At 43.9% G+C, this 23540-nt stretch overlaps 1 protein-coding gene across 2 annotated transcripts in view; it reads left to right on the top strand.

Moving 5' to 3' along the window:
• The first annotated feature begins 14883 nt into the window (after positions 1 to 14883).
• Positions 14884 to 23540, top strand: part of STX2 (syntaxin 2) — a 38362-nt gene continuing 29705 nt past the window's right edge. The window contains exon 1 of one of the 2 annotated variants that reach the window (XM_065904524.1): positions 14884 to 15052. In XM_065904524.1, coding sequence (XP_065760596.1) covers positions 15023 to 15052 — 30 coding nt within the window. In that variant the 5' untranslated portion in view covers positions 14884 to 15022. The remainder of the gene's footprint in view (positions 15053 to 23540) is intronic. The other variant, XM_065904525.1, reaches the window with a different exon arrangement.

Raw genomic sequence — 23540 nt, 5'->3', positions numbered from 1 at the left:
TATCTACCTTCTTCCATGTTCCTAAATCTAAAGTACCAAGAGAAGGGAACCATGAGCAATGTTTCTCAATGGTTTGTAAAAGCTTCAATAGCCAGTCCTCATTTATTTTTGTTCCCCTCACCTTTAGAACCTGCCTTAAGAGGCTTATATATGGCCAGTATTGTTCCGAGCTATCTGAATTTCCCATGCTTAACCTCAGTTTCAGTGCCTGAGAGAGTATTACTTACCGCAAAGGGGGATTTTTGGAGGCCTTATCTCACTCTTCTTCAGGACTGTGCGCCGATATTTCAGCTTCAGTTTCTCTTGATATTTTAGCTTCAGTTTTGCTTGATACTTGAACTTCAGTTTCGCTCTTGGCGATCCTTCACTTTCAAGCCCCACGTTGGGCGCCACTTGCTGTGGCCAGCACAGCAGGTTGGGACTGAAAGTGGTCGATGCTCACAGTTTGGGGAAAAGAAACTAGAGACAGAATTAAAGTTTTAAAGATGAGACCAGGGGACTCAAGTCTTGGATCAAGAGCCCTGTTCCTCGGAGCCGCATCACTTTTATTTAGTGTCTTGCAAGCAGAAAGTATCTGTTGTGCTACGATGAAGTCAGCCTTCTGTGTCCCCAGTCACATCTCCCATTTTACTGATTACTTTAAACTATTTTTGTTATTTTCCTGTACAAGGGGTATCACCTAGCTGAAGGTCATAGACCTGCATATGCCTTGGAAAAACATATGGTGTGTGAACAAGCAACGTTCTGAAATTGAGCCGACCTGGCATTCCAAGGTCCACACTATGTTTTTCCTTAGCTTAGCAGGGCGTGAAGACCCCTACTGATCAACCTGATATTCTTTTATTTGGGTTATGCTGTATTGCTATATTTTGCTTTTATTCTTTTCCCATGGTGATTTTCTCGTGGCTCAGCCAGAGCACCAGGTGGCTATTAACCCCTGCAAATCAGCTTGGGGCACAAGCTCAAGGGTATGTGATGAGCGTTTTCTTCTACTGATGCTGACACCATATGTCAAGACTGCCTGGATGTATCCTCCTCACCCTGCTGGAAGCTGGGGAAGGAGCAGGACTCTGTGTCTTCCTACATCACTCTCTGTCTTACACAGTAGTCACGACACTGGTAAATCTCAGATTGTTCAAGTCTTCCACTCCTAATAGTCATTTGATTTTAAGCTTTATCCCCACTGAAATGATGCGGTGGTTAATATCCTTAAACATATCTCTTTACATCCTGGGGCTCTTGTTGTTACGGAACTTTTTATTTTATTAAAGATCGATTATTTTTGGTTGTGCTAGGTCTTCATTGCTACGTGGGCTTTTCTCTAGTTGTGGCGAGCAGGGGCACCTCTCTAGTTCTCACTGCAATGGTTTCTTTGGTTGTGGAGTGCAGGCTCTAGGGGTGCAGTTCCAGCAGTTGTGGTCCCCAGGCTCTAGAGTGTGGGCTTGGTAATCCTGGCATGTGGGCTTAGCTGTCCCGCGGCATGTGTGATCTGGGGGTGGAACCCTCATCCCCTGCATTGACAGGCAGATCCTTTACCACTGAGATACCAGGGAAGCCCTATTTTACTTTATGCATTTTTGGTTGTGTTTGCAGCTTGCAGGATCTTAGTTCCCCAACCAGGAATTGAAATCAGGCACTCGGGAGTGAAAGTATGGAGTCCTACCTGGAGTCCTAACTGTTGGACCACCTGTTATCGAACTTTAGATTCCTCAAGGGGAATAGCTAGGTCAAAGGAATGTGTATTTTCTATTTTCCTTAGAAGTTGGCAAAATAGTGTTGAATTGTAGTTTTCATTTGTTTTTTCGGATTATTAGTTATATGTGTTTCTTTTTCATCCTCATATGCCATTTTAGCCTCATAGTTCAAAATGTGTCTCCTCAGGAGTAATCTGATGATAGCATTACAAGTATTTTTTTTTCTCTTGGATAATATCAATATGAAATGTCCTGAGTCATGATCTGTGATGTATTTCATCCTATTTCCTTTCCATTCACATAAGCGAATACATTAAATAATTCCTTGAAATATAAGCCAAGAGTATGTGTAGTAGGCAGAATAATGGCCCCAGAGATGTCCATGTGCTAGTCCCAGGAAACTACTGTGATTATGTTATCTTCCACCACAGACGAAACTTTGCAGGTGTGATTGATGATAGGGACCTTGAGATGGAGAGACCATCCAGGTGGGCCTCCTCTGATCACAGGAGTCCAACGAAGTGAAGAACTGACTGAGGTCAGAGTGAAATCTGGGATAGTAGAAGACAGGTCAGAGCGATGTGACATTACTGGTTTTGAAGATAGAGGAAGGGGCTGTAAGCCAAGGAGTGTGGGCACCTCTAAGAACTGGAAAAAGGAGTCAAATAGATTGTCTCCCAGAACCTCCAGAAAATGCTGATTTTAGCCCAGTGAGACATGTAGCCCCTGTGACCATAACACATCTGTGTTATTTTAAGCCACTAATATTGTGGTAATTTGTTAGGGCAGCAGTAGGATTCTAAAACAATATGGGACATCATAAGCCTATTTCCAGATAATGTATTCAGCTCCATTTTTAAATGGGTAGCCTGTTTCTAAACTTTACATAATGATAAATTAAACAAGGCTGCTGTATTTCCAAATACCTTAAAAGACTCATCCTCGTTTAAATGTGCATTCTAAGGACCTCCCTGCTGGTCCAGTGGCTAAGACTCCACACTCCCAATGCAGGGGGCATGGGTTTGATCCCTGGCCAGGGAACTAGATCTGGCATGCTGCAACTAAGAATTGGTGCAGCCAAATAAATAAAAATACATATATAAAAACTATACATTCTACATCTCGGTTAGGAGAAGACTAAATGAATTCTAGCCCAGTCTTTAACTCGTAAGCAGATGGTCAAGTGACAATCATTTTTGAGAGACCTGAATATGAATGGATTTTTTAAATGTCCCCTACTATTTCCTTGTTCTTGTTATTCAGTTGCTAAGTCATATCTGACTCTTTGCAACCCCATGGATTTCAGCACACCAGGCTTCCCTGTCTCCCAGAGTTTGCTCAAACTCATGTCCATTGTGTCAGTGATGCCATCCAACCATCTCATCCTCTGTCGCTCCCTTCTCCTCCTGCCCTCAATCTTTCCCAGCATCAGGATCTTTTCCAGTTTCCTTAAGTCAAATAAAAATAAATTAACTTAGAATTACAGAATTTTAAAATAGGCAGGAGTCTAACTAGGGTAAAATTCAAACTCCATTGCTGACCAGAAATTCACTAACCTATAATTTGCCGTAAGTTGCCCACTGGAATAATAAAATTGACTTTTGAATGAATACATGTATTAAGCAAATTTTGCAGCATAAATTTTTCGACCAATATTTATTATATACCTCCTATGTTCTGGGCCCCATTCCAGGTGCAGGAGAGAATTACTGGACAAAGTAGGCAAAAACCCCTGCCCTCAGTGGAACAGACATTTTGGAGGAGAAGGACAAAAATAGAACACAAAATAAGTACATAGTTGGTCAGAGGGTTGCAGATGTTAAGAAAGAAAAAAAACAAGGTAAGAAGGTTCATAGTGAGAGGAAGAGGGTGGTAATTTTTAACAGGTTATGTCAGGAGAGAAACCCCCGAAAAGTGTCACTGGACCAAAGTCTTTTATTATTATTATTATTTTATTTATTTGTTTTTGGCTGTGGTTGGTCTTTGTTGCTATATGGGCTTTTCTCTAGTTGTAATGAGCTGCGGCTACTCTCTAGTTGCTGGGCATGGGCTTCTCATTGCGGTGGCTTCTTCTGTCCCAGAGCACTGGCTATGGGGCCCCCGGGCCTCAGTGTTTGAGGCATGTGGGCTCAGCAGCTGCGGTTTCCGGGCTCTAGAGCGCAGCCTCAATAGTTGTGGAGCAGGAGCTTAGCTGTCCCTCAGCCCATGGGCTCTTCCCAGATCAGGGATCGAGCCCATGTTTCCTGTACTGGCAGGTAGGTTCTTTACCACTAGGGAAGCCCCTGGACCAAAGTCTTAAAAGAAGTAAGGGACAAAGCTATACGATATCTGTGGGAAGAGCATTCAGACAAGAACTGTCAGTGCAAAGGCCCTGAGGTGGAACGTGTCTGGCCCAGGAGTCAGTGGAAGGAAGAGTGGAGGGAAACAGGCTCTGGAGGTATTAGAGAATGATCAGTTGGGGCAGGACCTTGCAGGCCACTCTTAAGAACTTTGGTTTATATTCCTAGTGAGTGAATAATTTATAAATACATATATATATATTATAAATTATCCCACAAAACTGCACATCGTGTTACCAATGTGTTATAACCTCTGGAGTGTGGGCTTAAACTTTAGTGTATTAAAGAATCAAGGCTACTGCAAGCAACCATTTCTTTTCTTCCTTTTTTAAAAAATTTATTTATATTTATTTATTTAATTTTGGCTGCATTGGGTCTTCATTGTGGCACATGGGCTTAGTTACTCCATGGCATGTGGGATCTTACTTCCCCAACCAGGAATCAAACCCGTGTCTCCTGCACTGGAAGGTGGATTCTTAGCCACTGAACTGCCAGGAAAGTCTGAAGCAACCATTTCTGACTGATGTATCAGGTATGAAAAATAAAACCAATGGTTTAGATGAAAATCTAGGTTGCATAGGCTTCTACTGTGGACATAACAGAAAAAGATTGGAGGCAGTGTGTTGGAGCCTTAACTGGGAGTCTCAGGCCTAAGAATTGTTACATGTTTCCTACCGTGACTTCAGGAGGCTTTCAGTTCTGTATTAACTCTGTATAGGCTCTTTCTAGACATCCTGGAGTGTGAAGATAAGTGAGCCTTATAGGAAGCATTGCTTCCAATACAGCTAGTGGAGGTGATGGAATTCCAGCTGAGCTATCTAAAATCCTAAAAGATGATGCTGTTAACGTGCTGCACTTAGTATGTCAACAAATTTGGAAAACCCAGCAGTGGCCACAGGACTGGAAAAGTCAGTCTTCATCCCAGTTTCAAAGAAGGGCAGTGCTAAAGATGTTCAAACTACTGGACAATTGTGCTCATTTCCCATGCTAGTGACATTATATTCTAAATCCTTCAAGCTAGGCTTCCGCAGTATTGAATCAAGAACTTCCAGATGTACAAGCTGGATTTAGAAAAGGCAGAGGAGCCAGAGATCAAATTGACAACATTTGTTGGATCATAGAGAAAGCAAGGGAATTCTAGAAAAGCATCTACTTCTGTTTCCTTGACTACACTAAAGCCTTTGATTGTGTGAATCACAACAAACTGTGGAAAATTCTTAAAGAGATAGGAATACCAGACCATTTTACCCATCTCTCAAGAAATCTGTATGTGGGTCAAGAAGCAACAGTTAGAACCTTACATGGAACAACTGGACTAGTTCAAAATTGGGAAAGGAGTATGACAAGGCTGTATATTGTCACTCTGTTTATTTAACTTAAATGCAGAGTACACCTTGCAAAATGCCAGGCTGGATGAAGTACAAGCTGGAATCAAGATTGCCCAGAGAAACATTAACAACCTTAGATATTCAGATGATACCACCCTAATGGCAGAAAGTGAAGAGGAACTAAAGAACCTCCCGATGAAGGTTAAAGAGGAGAGTGAAAAAGCCAGCTTAAAAATCAATATTAAAAAAAAAGTAAGATCATGGTATCTGGTCCCATCACTGCATGGCAAATAGAAGGGGGAAAAGTGGAAGCATGGTAGCTTTTCTCTTCTTGCACTCTAAAACCACTGCAGATGGTGACTGCAGCGATGAAGTTAGAAGATACTTGATTACTGGAAGGAAGGCTATGACAAATATAGACAGCATATTAAAAAGCAAAGACATCACCTTGCTGACAAAGGTCCATATAGTCAAGGCAATGGTCTTTCCAGTAGTCATGTACAGATGGAGAGTTGGACCATAAGGAAGGCAGAGCACCAAAGTATTGATGCCTATGGTGCTGGAGAAGACTCTTGAGATTCCACTGGACAGCAAGGAGATCAAACCAGTCAGTCCTAAAGGAGATCAATCCTGTATACTCATTGGAAGGACTGATGCTGAAGCTAAAACTCCAATCATTTGGCCACTTGATGCAAAGAGTCGACTTATTGGGAAAGACCCTGATACTGAGAAAGACTGAAGGCAAAAGGAGAAGAGGGTGACAGAGGATGAGATGGTTGGATGGCATCACTGATTCAATGGACATGAACTTGGGCAAACTCTGGAAGATAATGAGGGACAGGGAAGCCTGGCCATGCTACAGTCCATGAGGTTGCAAAAAGTCAGACAAGACTTAGCAACTGAACAACAACCACAACAGGCTTTTCTACTCTACGGTGACTAAATGTATGTTTTATTTGTTCAGTATATGTCAACCCAAAACATAGATATGTGAGTAGGGAGGACAAATACAAAGATCAATGTGTTATCATTCTTGTCTACTTATTCTTTCATTCATTTACTTGTAACAATCCTTGAAAAGGGATATATGAGAAATATGCCCTGTCCTCCAGAAGCTAAATTTTTAATTAATTTAATTTTAAATTAACAAAATATTTTAAAATATTTATTTATTTGTCTGTCCCAGTCCTAGTTCCCGCATCCATCCTGGGTGGTTAATACTAAGTAATTAGATTCTCTTTCCTGGGAATATAGGTCTCTTTCAATCTTGAGTAGTAGGTATTTTGAACCCACTACTGTGGCCTAACTGATATTTCAACTCCAGAAACATTCGACTGCATTTGTATGTACATAATAGGGACAAAAGTGATGAATTATATATTAGTAGTCACACTTTCATTCATTCCCTGGCAGGATAAGAAAGTTCTGGTTGACAATTCAACATTATCCAGCTGCTCTCTCCATATTATATGCTTTGGAAAAATCTGTTGTGGGAGGGGGAGGAAAAGGTAAGGTCAATACTTGTATGCCTGCTAAGTTGCTTCAGTTGTGTTCGACTCTTTGCAACCCTATGGACCGTGGCCCACCAGGCTCCCCTGTCCCTGGGATTCTCCAGTCAAGAATACTGGAGTGGGTTGCCAGGTCCTCCTCCCGTCAATCTTCCTGACCTAGGCCAATACTTATTGGAGAGAAATTAACAATGATGGTAGATGGAAAGAAAGTGCCCTGGTGGGGAAGTTTAGGGTGTGATGATCAAGAAAGATAATGATATTCTGGGGACTTTAAGGTATAAAGGGCTCCCCAGGTGGCTCAGTGGTAAAAAATACCCCTGCCAAAGCAGGAGACATCAGTTCAACCCCTGGGTGGGAAAGATCCACTGGAGGAGGAAATGGCAACTCTACTCCAGTATTCTTGCTTGGAAAATCTCATGGATGGAGGAGCCTGGCAGGCTATAGTCCTTGGGGGCGCACAGAGCTGGATACAACTGAGCACACAAGAAGATGCAGGTAGAATATAAAACACACGGAACACTAGGAAACTGTAGAAAGGGTTTAAAGAGAGATCTTGGGAGTTACAAATGAGACCTCATCTAATATTCTTAGAAATAATAAAGACTGGAATCGGTTTTGATTGCTTTGACTGTGGGACTCCATTTTTCCAAGTGAAATGCCACAGAGACTGGATGTTTAGATGCCACATTCAGAATCCAGGGAACATTTATGGATAAACACGTTTAATCAAAGTTGTTCTGACATCAGTTAAGTATTCATTTTAACAAAGTGTTTTCCAGAGGGAACTGTGTTAGCGAAATTCAATGCCTTAATTAGTGTTCTACACGGTGCAATTGAAGGATCCCAATATCTTCGTTTTTCACTTCTTGTTAATGAGTTTGTCTTCACTGGAATCGAGTGGGACGGAGTGGATTATTCAGCCACTCAGAAACCTTCGTCCTTCTATAGGCTTGTTCATCAGACCTCCCTCTGCCAGTGATTTTGGGCCAGGCATTTCTGGTCTCGGGCAGGTCACATGACAAGGTTTGACCTCGCACAGCCGCAAAGTCACCTGGCTTGTGATGGGTTGAGAGGTAGGCAAATAAACCCAGCTGAGTGAGAGTTGGACTCTAAAGAAAGCTGAGCACCGAAGAATGGATGCTTTTGAACTGTGGTGTTGGAGAAGACTCTTGAGGGTCCCTTGGACTGCAAGGAGATCCAACCAGTCCATCCTAAAGGAGATCAGTCCTGGGTGTTCATTGGAAGGACTGATGCTGAAGCTGAAACTCCAACACTTTGGCCACCTGATGTGAAGAACTGACTCACTGGAAAAGACCCTGATGCTAGGGAAGATTGAAGGCGGGAGGAGAAGGGGAAGACAGAGGATGAGATGGTTGGATAGCATCACCGACTCGATGGACATGAGTTTGAGTAAGCTCCAGGAGTTGGTGATGCACAGGGAAACCTGGCATGCTGCAGTCCATGGGATCACAGAGTTGGACACGACTGAGCTACTGAATTGCACTGAACTGATCCAATCAGAGTAAAGTTCAGGAATGAAGCTGCAACCCAAAAAAGGGGCTATTTCTTTTCCCTGCGACTGAGTCTGGCTCCTGGCCCAGCCGGACACCAATGCAGAGGAATCACCTGAGAGAGAAAAAATGAGCTCTGATGGATGAGTACCTGTGTCAGACCTGCCTGTCTGAGTCAATACTCCAACCTGACTGAGAAAGATCAGTTCTTTCCTTTGTACTTTCCACTGCCAAGATTTTATTCATTAATCAACTCTTTAGTGTAAAACATTTCTTTATTACAGCTTTTGTCATTGGAAAGTATGGGTGTGTGCGCAAATCAGTTCAGTCAGTTCAGTCGCTCAGTCGTGCCTGACTCTTTATGACTCCATGGACTGCAGCACGTCAGGCTTACCTGTCCATCACTAACTTCTAGAGCTTGCTCCAACTCATGTCCGTTGAGTTGGAGATGTCATCCAACCAGCTCATCCTCTGTCACTCCCTTCTCCTCCTGCCTTCAATCTTTCCCAGCATCAGGGCCTTTTCTAAGGACTTAGTTTTTCACATCAGGTGGTCAAGTATTGGAGCTTCAGCTTCAGCATCTGTCCTTCCAATGAATATTCAGGACTGATTTCCTTTAGGATTGACTGGTTGGCTCTCCTTGCAGTCCAAGAGACTCTCAAGAGTCTTCTCCAACACCACAGTGCAAAAGCATCAATTATTCAGTGCTCAGCCTTCTATATGGTCCAACTCTCACATCCATACATGACTACTGGAAAAACCATAACTTTGACTATATGGACTTTTGTCGGCAAAGTAATGTCTCTGTTTTTAATACGCTCTAGGTTTGCATAGCTTTTCTTCCAAGGAGCAAGCATGTTTTAATTTCATGGCTGCAGTCACCATCTGCAGTGATTTTGGAGGCCAAGAAAACAAAGTCTCTCACTATTTTCATTGTTTCCCCATCTATTTGCCATAGATGAAGTGATGGGACTGGATGCCAGTCTTAGGTTTTTGAATGTTGAGTTTTAAACCAACTTTTTCACTCTCCTCTTTGACTTTATTCAAGAGGCTTTTCAGTTTCTCTTTGCTTTCTGCCATAAGGGTGGTGTCATCTGCATATCTGGGCTTCCCTGACAGCTCAGTTGGTAAAGAATCTGCCTGCAATGCAGGAGACCTGGGTTCTGTCCCAGGGTTAGGAAGATCCTCTGGAGAAGAGAAAGGCTATCCACTCCAGTATTCTGGCCTGGAGAATTTCATGGACTGTATAATCCACGGGGTTTCAAAGAGTTGGACACGACTAAATGAAAGGACACTTTCACTTTCATCTGCGTATCTGAGGTAACTGATATTTCTCCTGGCAATCTTGATTCCAACTTGTGCTTCATCTAGCCCAGCGTTTTGCATGATGTACTCTGCATAGAAGTTAAATAAGCAGGGTGACAATATATAGCCTTATTGTACTCCTTTTCCAATTTGGAACCAGTCCATTGTTCTGTGTCTGGTTCTAAGTGTTGCTTCTTGACCTGCATTTCTCAGGAGGCAGGTAAGGTGGTCTGGTATGTCCATCTCTTTAAGAATTTTCCACAGTTTGTAGTGATCCACATAGTCGAAGGTTTTGGCTTAGTCAATAAAGCAGAAGTAGATGTTTTTCTGGAATTCTCTTGCTTTTTCTATGATTCAATGGATGTTGGCAATTTGATCTCTGGTTCCTCTGCATTTTTGAAAGTATGCGTAAATAATTTTTACTCGATGCAGTTTCTCCAGGCGGATTTTGCACATCTAAAGTCTGTTAAGATTTGATGCTTTCATCAGTTTTTGAAATAAGAGCAAATTTTGTAGTATTCACTTTTAGAAAGTTAATTTTATGTTAATGATTCTTTTTCCCAAACCTAATTTTCCCGGGTAATTTTTTTTTTTGCTGTTACTAACCAGGTATAACTTTTCAGTTTTTAAAATTTGTAACAAATCTTACCATGTGTAATTTAGATTTTTTATTATATGTTAATTATTTCTAAGAATAATAAGCCTAAGTTGATCAAACATACGTCATTCATACTTAGTGTTTGCAATTAAGAGGGCCAATGAATAGTGCAAATCAGTTTCTCGAGGCATAGTGGGGTCAAGATGAGAAAGTCACACACAGCCTTTCAACTTGAAAGCAGCCTTATCACCACTTCAGAGGCAGGAAAACTGAGTCTTCGAGAGGTTAGTCTTTTTGTTCTGGTAACCTAAAACAATAAGACCGTCAGTTATTTTACCAGCAAAATGGGTTTATTTTCAAGCACCAAAGAATTTCTACTTGCAACATGCAAATATGGCAAAGTACAAACAAGTCTGGTAAAACAAAAGAAAGAAAACTCTTATAGAGGAGAAGAGGCACTTGGGAGGGGTTATTGTGAACAAAAAGTCATGGGAAGAAACTAAATTTGAAATACAGTGGCTTTCACTGACTGAATTGTGCTGGTCTCTCATTGACTGAGTTGTTGCCAGGCCAGGAGAAAAAACTTTCTCTTGCTGGCGGTAGTAATGTCACTTCCCATGGGAGATGCAAGGTACAATCTCTTCCTGCTAGAATCTGTATTGACATTGAGTGAGACCTCCCCCTCTGGCCTCTTGACTCCATTTTAGTGAGGTCTCCCTTTATATATCTTCACAGTCCAAAGTCACACATAGTAAATAGCAGAACTGGGATTCAAAGCCAGGTCTCAACATCTATTATTACTATTAATTTACTGAAGTATAGTTTATTTACAATTTTGTGTTAATTTCTAACACATAGAAAAGTGGTTCAGTTATATATACATGCACACACACATTCTTTTTCATATTCTTTTGCATTGTCACGGGATATTAAATATAGTTCCCTGTGCCATACAGTAGATCCCTGTTGTTTATCCATTCTATACAATGGTTTGCATCTGCTAATTCCAAATTCCCAAGTCATCCCTCTCTCAACCCTGCCCCCTTGGCAACCACAAGTTTGTTCTCTATGTGAGTTTACTTCTGATTTGTAGATAAGTTCACTTGTGTCATTTTAGATTCCACATATAAGCTATGTTATTTGGTATTTGTCTTTCTTTTTCTGACTTACTTCACTTAGTATGATAGTCTCCAGGTCCATCCATGTTGCTGCAAATGGCATTATTTCATTCTTTTTTTATGACTGAGTAGTATTCCATTGCATACATGTATCACATCTTCTTTATCCACTCATCTGTTGTTGGACATTTAGGTTGTTTCCATGTCTTCACAATTGTAAACAGTGCTGCTATGAACATTGAGGTACGTGTGTCTTTTTGAATTATATTTTTTGGACATCTGTTATTTTATTTTACAAATGCTGGGCTGGAGGAAGCACAAGCTGGAATCAAGATTGCTGGGAGAAATATCAATAACCTCAGATATGCAGATGACACCACTCTTATGGCAGAAAGTGAGGAAGAACTAAACAGCCTCTTGATTAAAGTGAAAGAGGAGAGTGAAAAAGTTGGCTTAAAGCTCAACATTCAGAAAACTAAGATCATGGCATCTGGTTCCATCACTTCATGGCAGATAGATGGGAAAACAGTGGAAACAGTGGCAGATTTTATTTTTCTGGGCTCCAAAGTCACTGCAGATGGTGACTGCAGCAATGAAATTAAGACGCTTACTCCTTGGAAGGAAAGTTATGAGCAACCTAGACAGCATATTAAAAAGCAGAGACATTACTTTGCCAACAAAGGTCCGTCTAGTCAAGGCTATGGTTTTTCTAGTAGTCATGTATAGATGTGAGAGTTGGACTGTGAAGAAAGCTGAGTGCCGAAGAATTGATGCTTTTGAACTTTGGTGTTGGAGAAGACTCTTTGAGAGTCCCTTGGACTGCAAGGAGATCCAACCAGTCCATCCTAAAGGAGATCAGACCTGGGTGTTCATTGGAAGGACTGATGTTGAAGCAGAAACTCCAATACTTTGGCCACCTGATGCGAAAAGCTGACTCATTGGAAAAGACCCTGATGCTGGGAAAGATTGAGTGCAGGAGGAGAAGGGGACGACAGAAGATGAGATGGTTAGGAGGCATCATTGACTCGATGGACATGGGTTTGGGTGGACTCTGGGAGCTGGTGATGGACAGGGAGGCCTGGAGTGCTGCAGTTCATGGGGTCGCAAAGAATCGGACACAACTGAGCAACTGAACTGAACAAATTATGTATTGAGTGCTTCCAACTTGCCAGAAATTTTGTAGGGATTGGAGCCACAAGACAGTGGTGAATAAGACAAACTAAAGTCCCTACTCCCTAAGACTTTGTATTTTAAAAGTAACCTAGGTCCTAGCCTGTAATCTATTTTAATTCTCCTAGCAATATATTAGGGCTTTTTTATTCTAAGTGAAGAAACTGAAAAAGATTTCATTGGCTCATGAAAGTCCTGGAGTGTACTTGTTTTTGTTACTGCTTGACAGAGGAGCTCAAATGCTGTGTACAGGACCAGGTGGTTTTTGTCTAGCCTCTCTTAATTTTACTTCCTTTATGTTAACCTCATTCTTAGAAAATCTCTGCACAATTGCCCACTCTTCCCCTGCCAACACCTTGTTTTAATTGCTTAGTCAAAATGGAAAATTTTTTTTCAATCCATATCCATCAATTTACTGATTTTGATTTAAATTATGAAAAACATATCAAAGTCATAAATTAAGATGAGACAAGTTTGCTTCTAGTCCATCCAAGTTTGAAAAGTTAAGTAGCTAGTCATGTCCAACTCTGTGTGACCGCCTAGACTATAGCCCTTCAGGTGTCTCTGTCCATGGAATTTTTCAGGCAAGACTACTGGGGTGAGTTGCCATTTTCTACTCCTCGGATCACCCCACTTCATAGGTACCAGCTAATCTGGAGTCTTCGATCAACCAGGAGGGCAATTAATCAATCAAGCTTGTGCAATGGAGACCCAATAAAGACTCAAGAATTTGGTGGCCTGGGTGAACTTTCTTTGTTGGCAACTTCATGTATTCTGACACCCATCCATGCTGTGAAAGTAATGTGTCTGGACTGCCCAAGGAGAAGACAATAGAAGCTTCATATTTGGTACAACTAGGATGTCCTCCCTGCCCCTCCCCTCCTGTCCCTCCTCCCCCCTTCGCTGATGTTAATCTGTATCCACCCCTGTGTTAAACCCCAACTGCGAGCATTGCAGTTTTCAGTGAATTCTGTGAGTTCCTCCAGTGAGTTACTTAACTTGTAGTTGGTGTCAGAAGTCAGAGGGGTCTTGGAGACTGTTCCTTCTGGTTTTGTTGGCCTAAACTCTGGTGTCTCCTATGACCACTATCTGATGTAGCCACCTCTCTCTCAGCCCTCCTCCAAGTCCATGCCCCATTTTCTTATTTATTTGTCCACTTCTGTCTTGTCTGTTTCTCACACTAGAACTGCATCCCAAGGCCTGAGTCTCTGCATATCACCACTTCATGCCATTTTAAATTACATTCTTTAGGTTATGTTAATTAGTCATTACGGGCCTTCAGTTCAGTTCAGTCAGCTCAGTCGTGTCCAACTCTTTGCGACCCCATGGACTGCAGCACACCAGACTTCCCTGTCCATCACCAACTCCCAGAGCTTGCTCAAACTCATGTCCATCGAGTCAGTGATGTCAACCAACCATCTCATCCTTTGTCTTCCCCTTCTCCTCCTGCCTTCAATCTTGCCCAGCATCAGAGTCTTTTCCAATGAGTCAGTTCTTCACATCAGGTGGCCAAAGTATTGGAGCTTCAACTTCAGCATTAGTCCTTGGAATGAATATTCAGGACTGATTTCCTTTGGGATTGACTAGGCCTTAGTCACACAAAAAAGGATAAGAATCCATAAAAGTGTGTTAGTCACTCACTCCTGTCTGACTTTTTGCAACCTCATGGACTGTAGCTCCTCAGGCTCCTCTGTCCATGGAATTCTCCAGGCAAGAAAACTGGAGGGTGTTGCCATTCACTCCTCCAGGGGATCTTCCGACCCAGGGATTGATGCTCTCCTGAAGGGCACGCAGGAGCCACCGGGGAAGCCCCAAGAATCCTTGAAGAGACGGTCTTTGTTTGGAATATGCATATACAAAGTTGCACCTAACCCATCTCCATACACTTGCTAAATTCGTCACCAAATTTTCCACGAATTTTTAAAGTATATAAAATGAATGTGAAAGCACAAAACCAAAAGCAGGTCAAAAAGAGCAAAAGTCGTATCTAATCGACCAGGATAAGAGGCCGCTAGAACACAACACAGTCGAGCCCCGCCCCTTCGCGGCCAACTCCGCCTCTCCTCAGCAGACCCCGCCCCTCCCCGTTCAGTCAGGCTCCGCTCCTTCCCCCACCAGATCGCGTCTGTTCCTCTGCCGCGCCTTTTGGGCGGGCCCCTTCCCTCCCCGATAGTCCCCGCCTACCCAAGTCAGGCCCCGCCCCCCAGGCGGACCCCGCCCCTTGGGTCGCGGCATTCCCTCAGGAAGGCTCCCGCAGTCTGCGTGGGTCTGGGCGCGGCGCGGACCGGGCATGCGCAGAGCGCGAGGGCGCGGTTGCCGTGGCAGCGCCGGCCGAGGGGAGGGCGACCGGCGGGCTGAGGCAGCGGCGGGTACACCGAGAGCCCGCGGCCGGCCGGAGGCGGCGCCGGGCAGGCCTGAGCGGCGGGGCGCGGCGCCCGGCCCGTGGGGATGCGGGACCGGCTGCCGGACCTGACGGCGGTGAGCCGCGGGCGGGCGAGCTGGAGAGTAGCGGTTCGGGCCGGGAGCCCTGGGGGCGCGGGGATGGGCGGGGGTGGGAAGGTGCGGGGCTGGGCTGCGCGTTCAGGGTGCGGGGTCACAGGGTGGGCGGGGAAGGGGAGTCCGGGTTCCGGGGCTCAGGCGGGGCGGGGCGGCCCCTGTGCGGGGTCGGAGGGGGTGCACGGCTTCCCCAGCCCGCAGTACCACCGTTCCACCATCTCCCCGACTGCCCGAAGGCATTCTTCGGCCCTCGCTTCTGCACTGGGCGATGGGAAAGGGAATTGCTTTTGTGCCGGCGTCTCAGGGTCCGGCCGGGCCTCGAACCTCCCTTTCTGAGCTGGGCTCTGCTGCTGCTTCAGGTGACTTCCTTCTCTAGAGGCGGTCCATTCCTTCGCCTGGTTTAAGTCCTTGCAGAGCACTTATCATGACCAGAAATTACTTGTTGAATTATGGTCGGTTCCATCCTAGTATGCGTCAGCTCCCTGAGAGCAGGGACAAGTCCCCTTGCTCCCTGTCTGATATCTGAGGTTTCGGGTGGGACCCCGCGCGCAGTAGGAGCTCAGTGGATAGGTGGGAACGGATCCATGTGATGCCACGTGCCAGTGGGCGCCTTGCAGGGCTGGATGCTGGAAGGGAGCGGTGAGGCAGGTACAGAGGGGCGCCTTTTGTTTCCCCTGTAAATAGTTTGCCTTGTTTGTTTACTCCCGGTAAACCCCGCTGGTGGAGTACATAGGTGCTCAGCAAATTGCCAATGACTTTTGTAAGGGAACAGTGTTTTGTTCCCTTAGGAATTGGAGTCGTGTTTGGTGCATTCTACGGACAGTACTGTGAATGAGATGATGACATTGAAACGGCAGTGATTGTTTATAGAATGTAGAAGAGTTGAAACATTTTAGGTGAACAGAATTAATTCTGACTTTTTTCATGAAAAACACAAGTACTAAAGTAGTGTTGAATGTTTATATTTCGTTCCCCCGTACTCTGAACAGCCTCTGAATGGAGCAAGGCCCACTGCACTAAAGCATCCATTGAATGTAATGAATTAACTTTCTCCTTGGCTTCTAGACTGGATCCAGCCCTGTCCAAAAGGTTTAGGAAGTAGAATAGTCCCTCAGATTATTATCTGTGTTCTGTTGGCCAGATGAGGACTCTTAGTTCAGAGAAGCAATGAATTATTCATTCTTCAGATTATGGAAATTATGCTTTTACAGTCTTTCCCAGAAAGTTTCTTCGTAGTGATTTTTCTTTCCTTCCCTTTTTGTTAATGGTCAGATACTTTGACGTTTGTGTTCACAGGTTAGCAACATGTTAAATGGCAAATTGCTCTTCTGTTATCGCACTCAATGGTGTATCTTTCTTTGTTAGAAACTCAAATATTTGCTAAGTGAAGAAATGAAGACTATATCATGAAAGAATAGACAAAGTTATGAATGTTGGAGAACAGTAGAAAATATGTGCTAGTGGAATATGTGAGAAACTTTTCTTGGCTTGTTTAGCAAAAAAAAGCAAAAAACAAAAACGAAGAAGGCAGTTCTTTATCACTCTTAATTAAGTGTATGTGTATTTCAGCTCTTATGGCAACAGTGTTGGTAAGAACATGTTTTAATCTAGAATTCTAGAGGAAGAAGTGATCTTTCCTGATCCAGTACCATGTTGCTGTAGATGGAAATTTGAGCAGCTGTAGGGCAAATTAGTGGACGTTTCTGTGTCTGCAGTTGTTAAATCTTGGGCAGAAAATTTCTGAACCTCTCAAAACCTCAGTTCTCCTGTATATAAAATGATGATAATAAGATTTTTTTGTGTACTCTTATGGAAGAAGCGCTGAATCATAAAATTATCTCCTGTGTGTGACACTCTGGGAGAGGGTGGGAGAGAGAATAATGCTTTGGTATTACAAGTGCTATTAATATGTATTAATTTTTTAAATGTTTTCAAGCAGTTATAAAAAGCAACCTTCTCCCTGGCATATTAACTTAAAATTGAATCTGACATACTTAAAGTTTAACTTTTAATATTTAGAAACTCATCTGAAAATTATCAGCTATCAAAGCTAATTTTTTTTTTTTTCCAGGAAATGTGGCTTTTCCAGGTAGCTCTTGGAGTAGTAAAATGACCTTTCACAACCATGTTTCTAAGTGGCTGGTGTTTTTTCCTAGGTAAATGTGAATATTCAATTTTACTAGTTAAAATGCCTGTGTTGTCCACATTGACAAAATGTTCTTGATGCCTTCTAGAAGTTTCCCTTATTAGCTGTTAGTGATTCCTCCTGAGAAAAAGATTCCCACTGATGACTTGTCAGAAAGGACTTAAAAGTTAGTTTGTCAAATACAGTTTGTCAAATACAGATTTAGCTGCTTCTAAGCAAGAATTCTCTTTTTGAGCAGCCAGTTAGTACATTTGGGTGCAGAAAGTTTGAGTGACTTGCCCAAGACTTCCTAAATTCTAAATCCAGAAGGATGTTTCTGGCTTTTAAAAAAATAAAAGGACCACCCATTCAGTAGATTCTGAGCTCTGGATCTCTGTGAGGTTACGTGCTAAGTGCAGAGGGCACAGAAATGAACTGGGCATGTGCTGTGGATGTGCACAACCGGGTAAGGAAGAGTGAAGAAGAAGAAGGAAATACGTTTAGGAAGTAAGTCAAAGTGGCATTGCTGTCCTTCGAGATAATGACCCCAAATATATTTTGATTACCTTTTAAAAAAAGTTTGTGAATGCAAATGACTGTATTTACGGTAGTTAAAAACAGAAAAATTGCAAATTTCAGCTGTGGGAATTTGCAGAGTATTAGACATAAACACACATACTTAGATGGTATTCACTAGTAGACATATGAGAAAATTAGAATGTTTAAAGAAAATTATATTGAAATGTAGTTGATTTACAGTGTTCTATTTCTGCTGGATAACAAAGTGATTCAGTTATACATATATATATTTTTAATCTTTTCTATTAAGGTTTTCACAGGATATTGAATATAGTTTCTTGTCTGTACAGTAGGACTTTATTGAGAAATTTTTAATACTTGGGTTCATGATGATAAATTGCATGTAAAATTTTTTAAAGGGCAAGAAAAGCTGCCCACATATTTTTAAGGTTCTGTTTTGGCAGCTCAGATGGGACACAGAGTGCAGATTGTTACGTGGTAAATGTTCAGGTTCCAACTTAGAAAGTAAAAACATTTTTTTTTTTTAAGTATGTCACTGAAGTTTAAAATACTGAGAATTTCATAATACATGTATACTTTAATGTATGAATTGTACATAATATTTGAATATGTTTATAGTTGAGGATTTCATAATTTACTGAATCCTGTGTCATTCAACAGACAGTTGGAATCCCACAGTTGGGATCTTTGCAACCCAGATCTGTAGTTTCTCTGTGTGTAGGCAAGATGGGTTGCATTTCCTCCTCCAGGGAATCTTCATGACCCCAGGGATCAAACCCATGTCTCTTGTATCTCCTGCATTGGCAGGCAGATTCTTGACCACTGCGCCTCCTGGGAAGCCCTTGTTATTTCTCTGGAAACTACAATAAATACTGTTTGTATGCAAAATAAAAAAGCAAAGTCTCTACATTTCCACAGGTTAATTACTTCTTGTTTTTAATTTCAAGTCTGTTCATTATGAATATAAGGAATGGAGAACCCAAGAGAGAACCAGCACCTCACTGTGGCAGGTCCCCTGGTCCAGTCTGCTGTTCCCACGTGCCCTCCTCTCTGGGTCCTCATGAGCTACTCACTTTGTATGTCTCTTGCCCCCTCCCTTTTTCTGGCCCCACGTTTTCTTTTGGCCTCAGTGCAAGCATCGCTACCAGGAAGTCTTCCCTCTTGTGTCCCCAGAGATCTCCCGTCTCTGCCCATCGGAACACACATGTGGTCCTGTTTTCTGCGCCCTCCCGCAAACTCTGCACCCTTTCCAGGGCAGATGTGTGCAGTCAGATTTGCTCTGAGGCCTCAGGACTCTGCCTGGAGCACCTGCTAGGTGTGGTTTGAGTGTTTGCTTCTGAACATGCCCATGGTTAGTTAGGAAAGTGCAGATGACAATGGACTCTGCTGTCTTCAGGCTCTTTGGGTTGCCAGGGACAGAAACCCCTTTGCTAAAACAGAAAAGGGAGATTGATGCAATGGTAGAATGGGGCTTCAGATTCAACAGCGGGTTGTGCTGTCAGACCTCATGAGGGGATGGAACCAGGGGCTAGCGAGCAACCAAGACTGCCTCTGTCCTCCAGTCCTGCCCATTGTGCCGCTTCGTGCTGTGTGTGTCTGTGTCTTTGTTTCCTGGCTTCCCTGTCCTTCTGTATGTGCTTTCTCTCCGCTCCATCCTCATCCCCATCTCATCTCTCTGCCCTTCATTCATTCCTTTAGCTGGTCTCAACTGAGTGACTGCCACGTACCAGGCACTGTTTCAGGCGTAAGTTGCAACAAGACCCTTGAAGTCCTTGCTCCCCTGAAATGTATCCTGGGGGGAGGGGACAAGGAACAGTTAAGTCAGTGAGCAGTAACTGCTGGGGAAGATATAAAACGGTGAGTGGGTGTGGGTTGGCTGCTTTGGGCTGGGTGATCAGGGGTCTTGATCAGGGAGATCTCTGAGCTGAGATGTGATGAGAAGGAGCCAGCTGGGTACAGACTGGGCAGGGGGCACGGCCAGCCAAGGCTCTGCTGTGAAGGACAGAGGATGATGAGTTTGATAGTCAGTGGGGAGTGAAAATGAGAGATGAGGGAAAATCTTTAAACATATCTTTGAGAGGGAAAAACCAGAAGCATTTGTGCAGTACAATGTTATTTATGTAAAGTAAGGACCTGTAGTATTTATAAAATTAATAATGGAGATAAATATGAAGTGAAAATGTAAAACATGAAACAATAACATTCTACCTAGGGCATAAAACTATAACTGATTATATAAAAATGTGGGAAAGAAATACTTATATCTGGCAACATGATTACCAACTGGCCAGCAGTCAGCTTTTGCCTATTTTTAATTACAAGTATTTTTTTTTTTTACCTGAAATAATGTAATTTTGAAAAATTATCATATTCTAGCAACCATTGGACATATTTCAAGATAATTGTTTCCCCACAATTAGCATTTGCATGGAAGGCCCTAGTGTACATGTATGTGGAGAATAACATGGAGAAAAATTCAGTATCTTATCCAACTTTGGATTCTTTTAGTTTGCAATAATTCAACTTCTGAATTATCTCAACAGAGAGCATTCCAGTGACAGATAATTCATCTTTGTTAAATAGTTTCTAAACAGGGAAGCTCCTTACTGTCTCTTCCTTACAACACTTTTCACAGAGAGAATTGTATTTTAATATAATGCTGCTTTGAAGGGGAATTCTTTTAAAATTTAACAGAAATGGAATGTTGATATTTGGGTGCTTATCTTGTACTTTGACACTTTGGAGATCAAGTTGGAGGCTATTCCCACTGCTGTTAGTGAATGCCACTAATCGTTTTGTTACTTACGATAAGTACACTGTTGTAAACAACAGCTGTTGTACAGGGGTTACACCATCTCAGCTGGAAAGATGGAACATGAGCTTCATGGACGTCGGGGGCGATTGTGTAGCTTGAATAGCATAGTTAGGTAGTCATTTTTTGTTTCTTTTTTAATGAATGGAAAAGCTGAGATAGTATTACTGGGTCTATTTTCTCAAGTCTAATGGTTTTGAGAATTCTAGATAGAACTAAGAAATATAAGTAAGAAATAGGCTTTACTCCAATATAAAATAAAAAGTTAAAAAAGAAAAAAATGTCTTCACAACTGATTTTACATGTTTTATCCATTTATGACATAAGAATACCATGCCATAAGGAATAGAAATAAATTTAATAATCTCTCTAATCTGCAAAAATTGTGTTACAATTGCACACAGTGTCATTGTTTTGCTGATTTTTCTCTAAAGCACTAAAACATAATAGAAAAACCAGTAGCAAAAAAAAAAAAAAAAGGAAAAAAGGCAGTAGAGCAAACAGATTCCAGTCATTGGCTCCCTCTTGGTCTGCAGGTAGAGAAGTGCACGATTTACCAGCAAGCGAATGACTGTGAATAAAGATCACGCGTGGTGACACGTGGGTCTCAGCGTCCAGGAAGAGTTGAGTTTTTTGGTGGTCGGTTGTTTATTCACTGCCTCCTGCAAAGAGAGTGGTCCATGTATAATGTAATGGTAAAATGTCTGACTTCCCTCAGGGAGAGTGTTATGTTGGACACCGTCTCCCCTGAGCCAGAAATAATGAAGTCTCTGCCCTGGAGCAGGTGGAGTAGGGAGCGTAGGTTCTTGGCTGTGTCACACACGGCAGACATCCTTGTGTGGGCTTTGCCACGAGATGGTGCAGTGCTGCCGGGCCCGGGGGCGGGGAGCGAGCAGGTGAAGCAAGACAGGCTGTGGATTGACCATTGTGGAAGTCATGCAGTGAGTCCATCGAGGGCTCCCTGTATTGTTCCTTCTACTTCTGTACGTGTTTTGTCATTTTCACAGCAAAACGTAAGACAGACAAAACACTGAGGCCTCTGAGAACCCTGAGTAGCTGTCAGAGGGGTAAGATGGGTGCCCTCCGCTCCAGGAAAGCCACGGTGGGGGCAGATGTGTTGTCATCACTTGTCCTCTGGGCCACAGGGGAATCTCAGCCCTGCTCAGCCACGTTCAAGGTCATTCTCTACCCTTCCCCCATTCTCATTTGATGAATTCACGGGGACTTAATTTAGTTCACTCCAGTGTTCCTGGCCTCCGGAACGCCCCCTGCCCGCATCTGCGAAGAGAAGCCAGCCATAGGGGACAGTGACATGCAGGGTCATTCAAAGAGGACATGACTGTGAAGGCCCGGGAAGCTGCCCCGGAAGCTCAGAAGGGAGCCTGGGAGCCAGGCTGTGCCTGGAGGACCCACGTGAAGTCCCCTCCTCGGGGGAGGTCCATGGTGTGTGGTCAAGAGCGAGGGCTTCTGGAGTCAGATGGATAAGGTGGTCTCAGCTCTGAGCGTCCAGGGCAGCCGCTCACCCCTCCTGCCTTAGCTGCTTCTCGCAGAGTTGGGGGAGCGGGTGTGGAAGGCATTTTGTTTCCCGGTGCTCCTGCCATTGGTGAGTCAGCACAGTTGTGGGTTTGTGAGGTCGAACCCTCTGGTTCCCAGAGAGGCCTGAGGCTGTGAGCACAGTGCTCAGCTGTCCCGGGGTGTTCTGTGTGTGAAACGGGGGTGCTCGCAGGCCTCAGGTGGTGCTGGAGGACCAACACAACAGCAAGTCCGTCTGCTGCCCCAGTGCCCTGGCCCATGATGTGCTGATGCCCGTTAGCAGCCCTCTTTCACTCCAAATGATGCGGGAGCCTGGAGAAGAGCTCTACGCTGTTGGCGGGTTTGCCTGAACGTCACTTTTGTTGCTGTTAGCTGATTGCTGATCTGCCTTTAAGTGCTCTTTTTCTAGGAATTATTAAGAGCATGGACCTGAAATGATTTTAAAAGCGTTCATTGGTGTGTGCACATCCTGTGAAAATCACGTGCCTTATGAAGCCCTGAGTGGGCAGTTTTCCTGCAGCCCCACCTTTGGAGGAGGAAACGGGTGTCATCCTCACTTTATAGACCAGGAGACAGACTAGGAGAAGTTGGTGGGGCCCAGCTGGTAAGCAGGTTAGAAGCCAGACCTGTGACTCCCAAGATGGTGTTCTTCCCACTAGACGAGCCTGTCTGCTTGGGTCCAGATCGGTGTCTTGGTTAGTTAGCATGGTTGGTTAAAGAAAGGGTCAGGTCGGCACGCTTCAGTCCTTGGTGTGTGTGTGTGTGTCCTTGGGCTCTTGTGACACTGGACCACAGATGGGGTCACAGAGGTGCTGTCATGTCTGGCCTGGAGGCCAGAAGCCTGAAGTCAGGATGTTGCAGGGCCATGCTCCCCTGAACCTGGGTGGGTCCTGCCTTGCTGCTCATGTCTTCCGGGGGTGGTGGCAGTCCTAGGTGCTCCTTGGCTCATAGACCCTTCACTACCCTCTGCCTTGCTCGCCACATGACTGCCTCCCCTGTGTCTCTGTCTCTTATAAGGACAGAGTCATGTGGGGTTAAGGGCCCATCCTGCTCCAGCATGACCTCATCTTAACTAATTATGTCTTCCCAGACCCTTTCTCCAAGCATGCGTCCTGGGGGTTTGCAACATTTATTTTTAGGGGGACAGTTCAACCCATAATACCTGCCCTGTTAGCAGAGCACAAATGAAGCATTCTCAGTAGCAGCGCTGCCTAATTGCGGGCATCTTCCTCCCGACTGGAGTCACGTGAGAGCAGGGTGGTGGCTCAAAGTAAGTAAGGGCCCTGCTGGGGAAACCACTCCAGGCACATGCCCTGGGGAGTCCGTGAACAGAAGCCACGGTGTGGAGAGAGCTCAGCCCACAGTCCTGAGAGGCGCCCTCTGACCCCCGCCTGCAGCTCCGTGAGCTGCTCCCAGAATCCTGTGGAGGGGGGTCTGCTTTTCCCTCGAGACCGCCCCAC

Source organism: Muntiacus reevesi, chromosome 13, assembly GCF_963930625.1.
Source record: "Muntiacus reevesi chromosome 13, mMunRee1.1, whole genome shotgun sequence".
Classification (NCBI taxonomy): domain Eukaryota; kingdom Metazoa; phylum Chordata; class Mammalia; order Artiodactyla; family Cervidae; genus Muntiacus; species Muntiacus reevesi.
The sequence above is the reverse complement of the archived record's forward strand: the minus strand, read 5'-3'. Positions and strand labels throughout refer to the sequence as shown.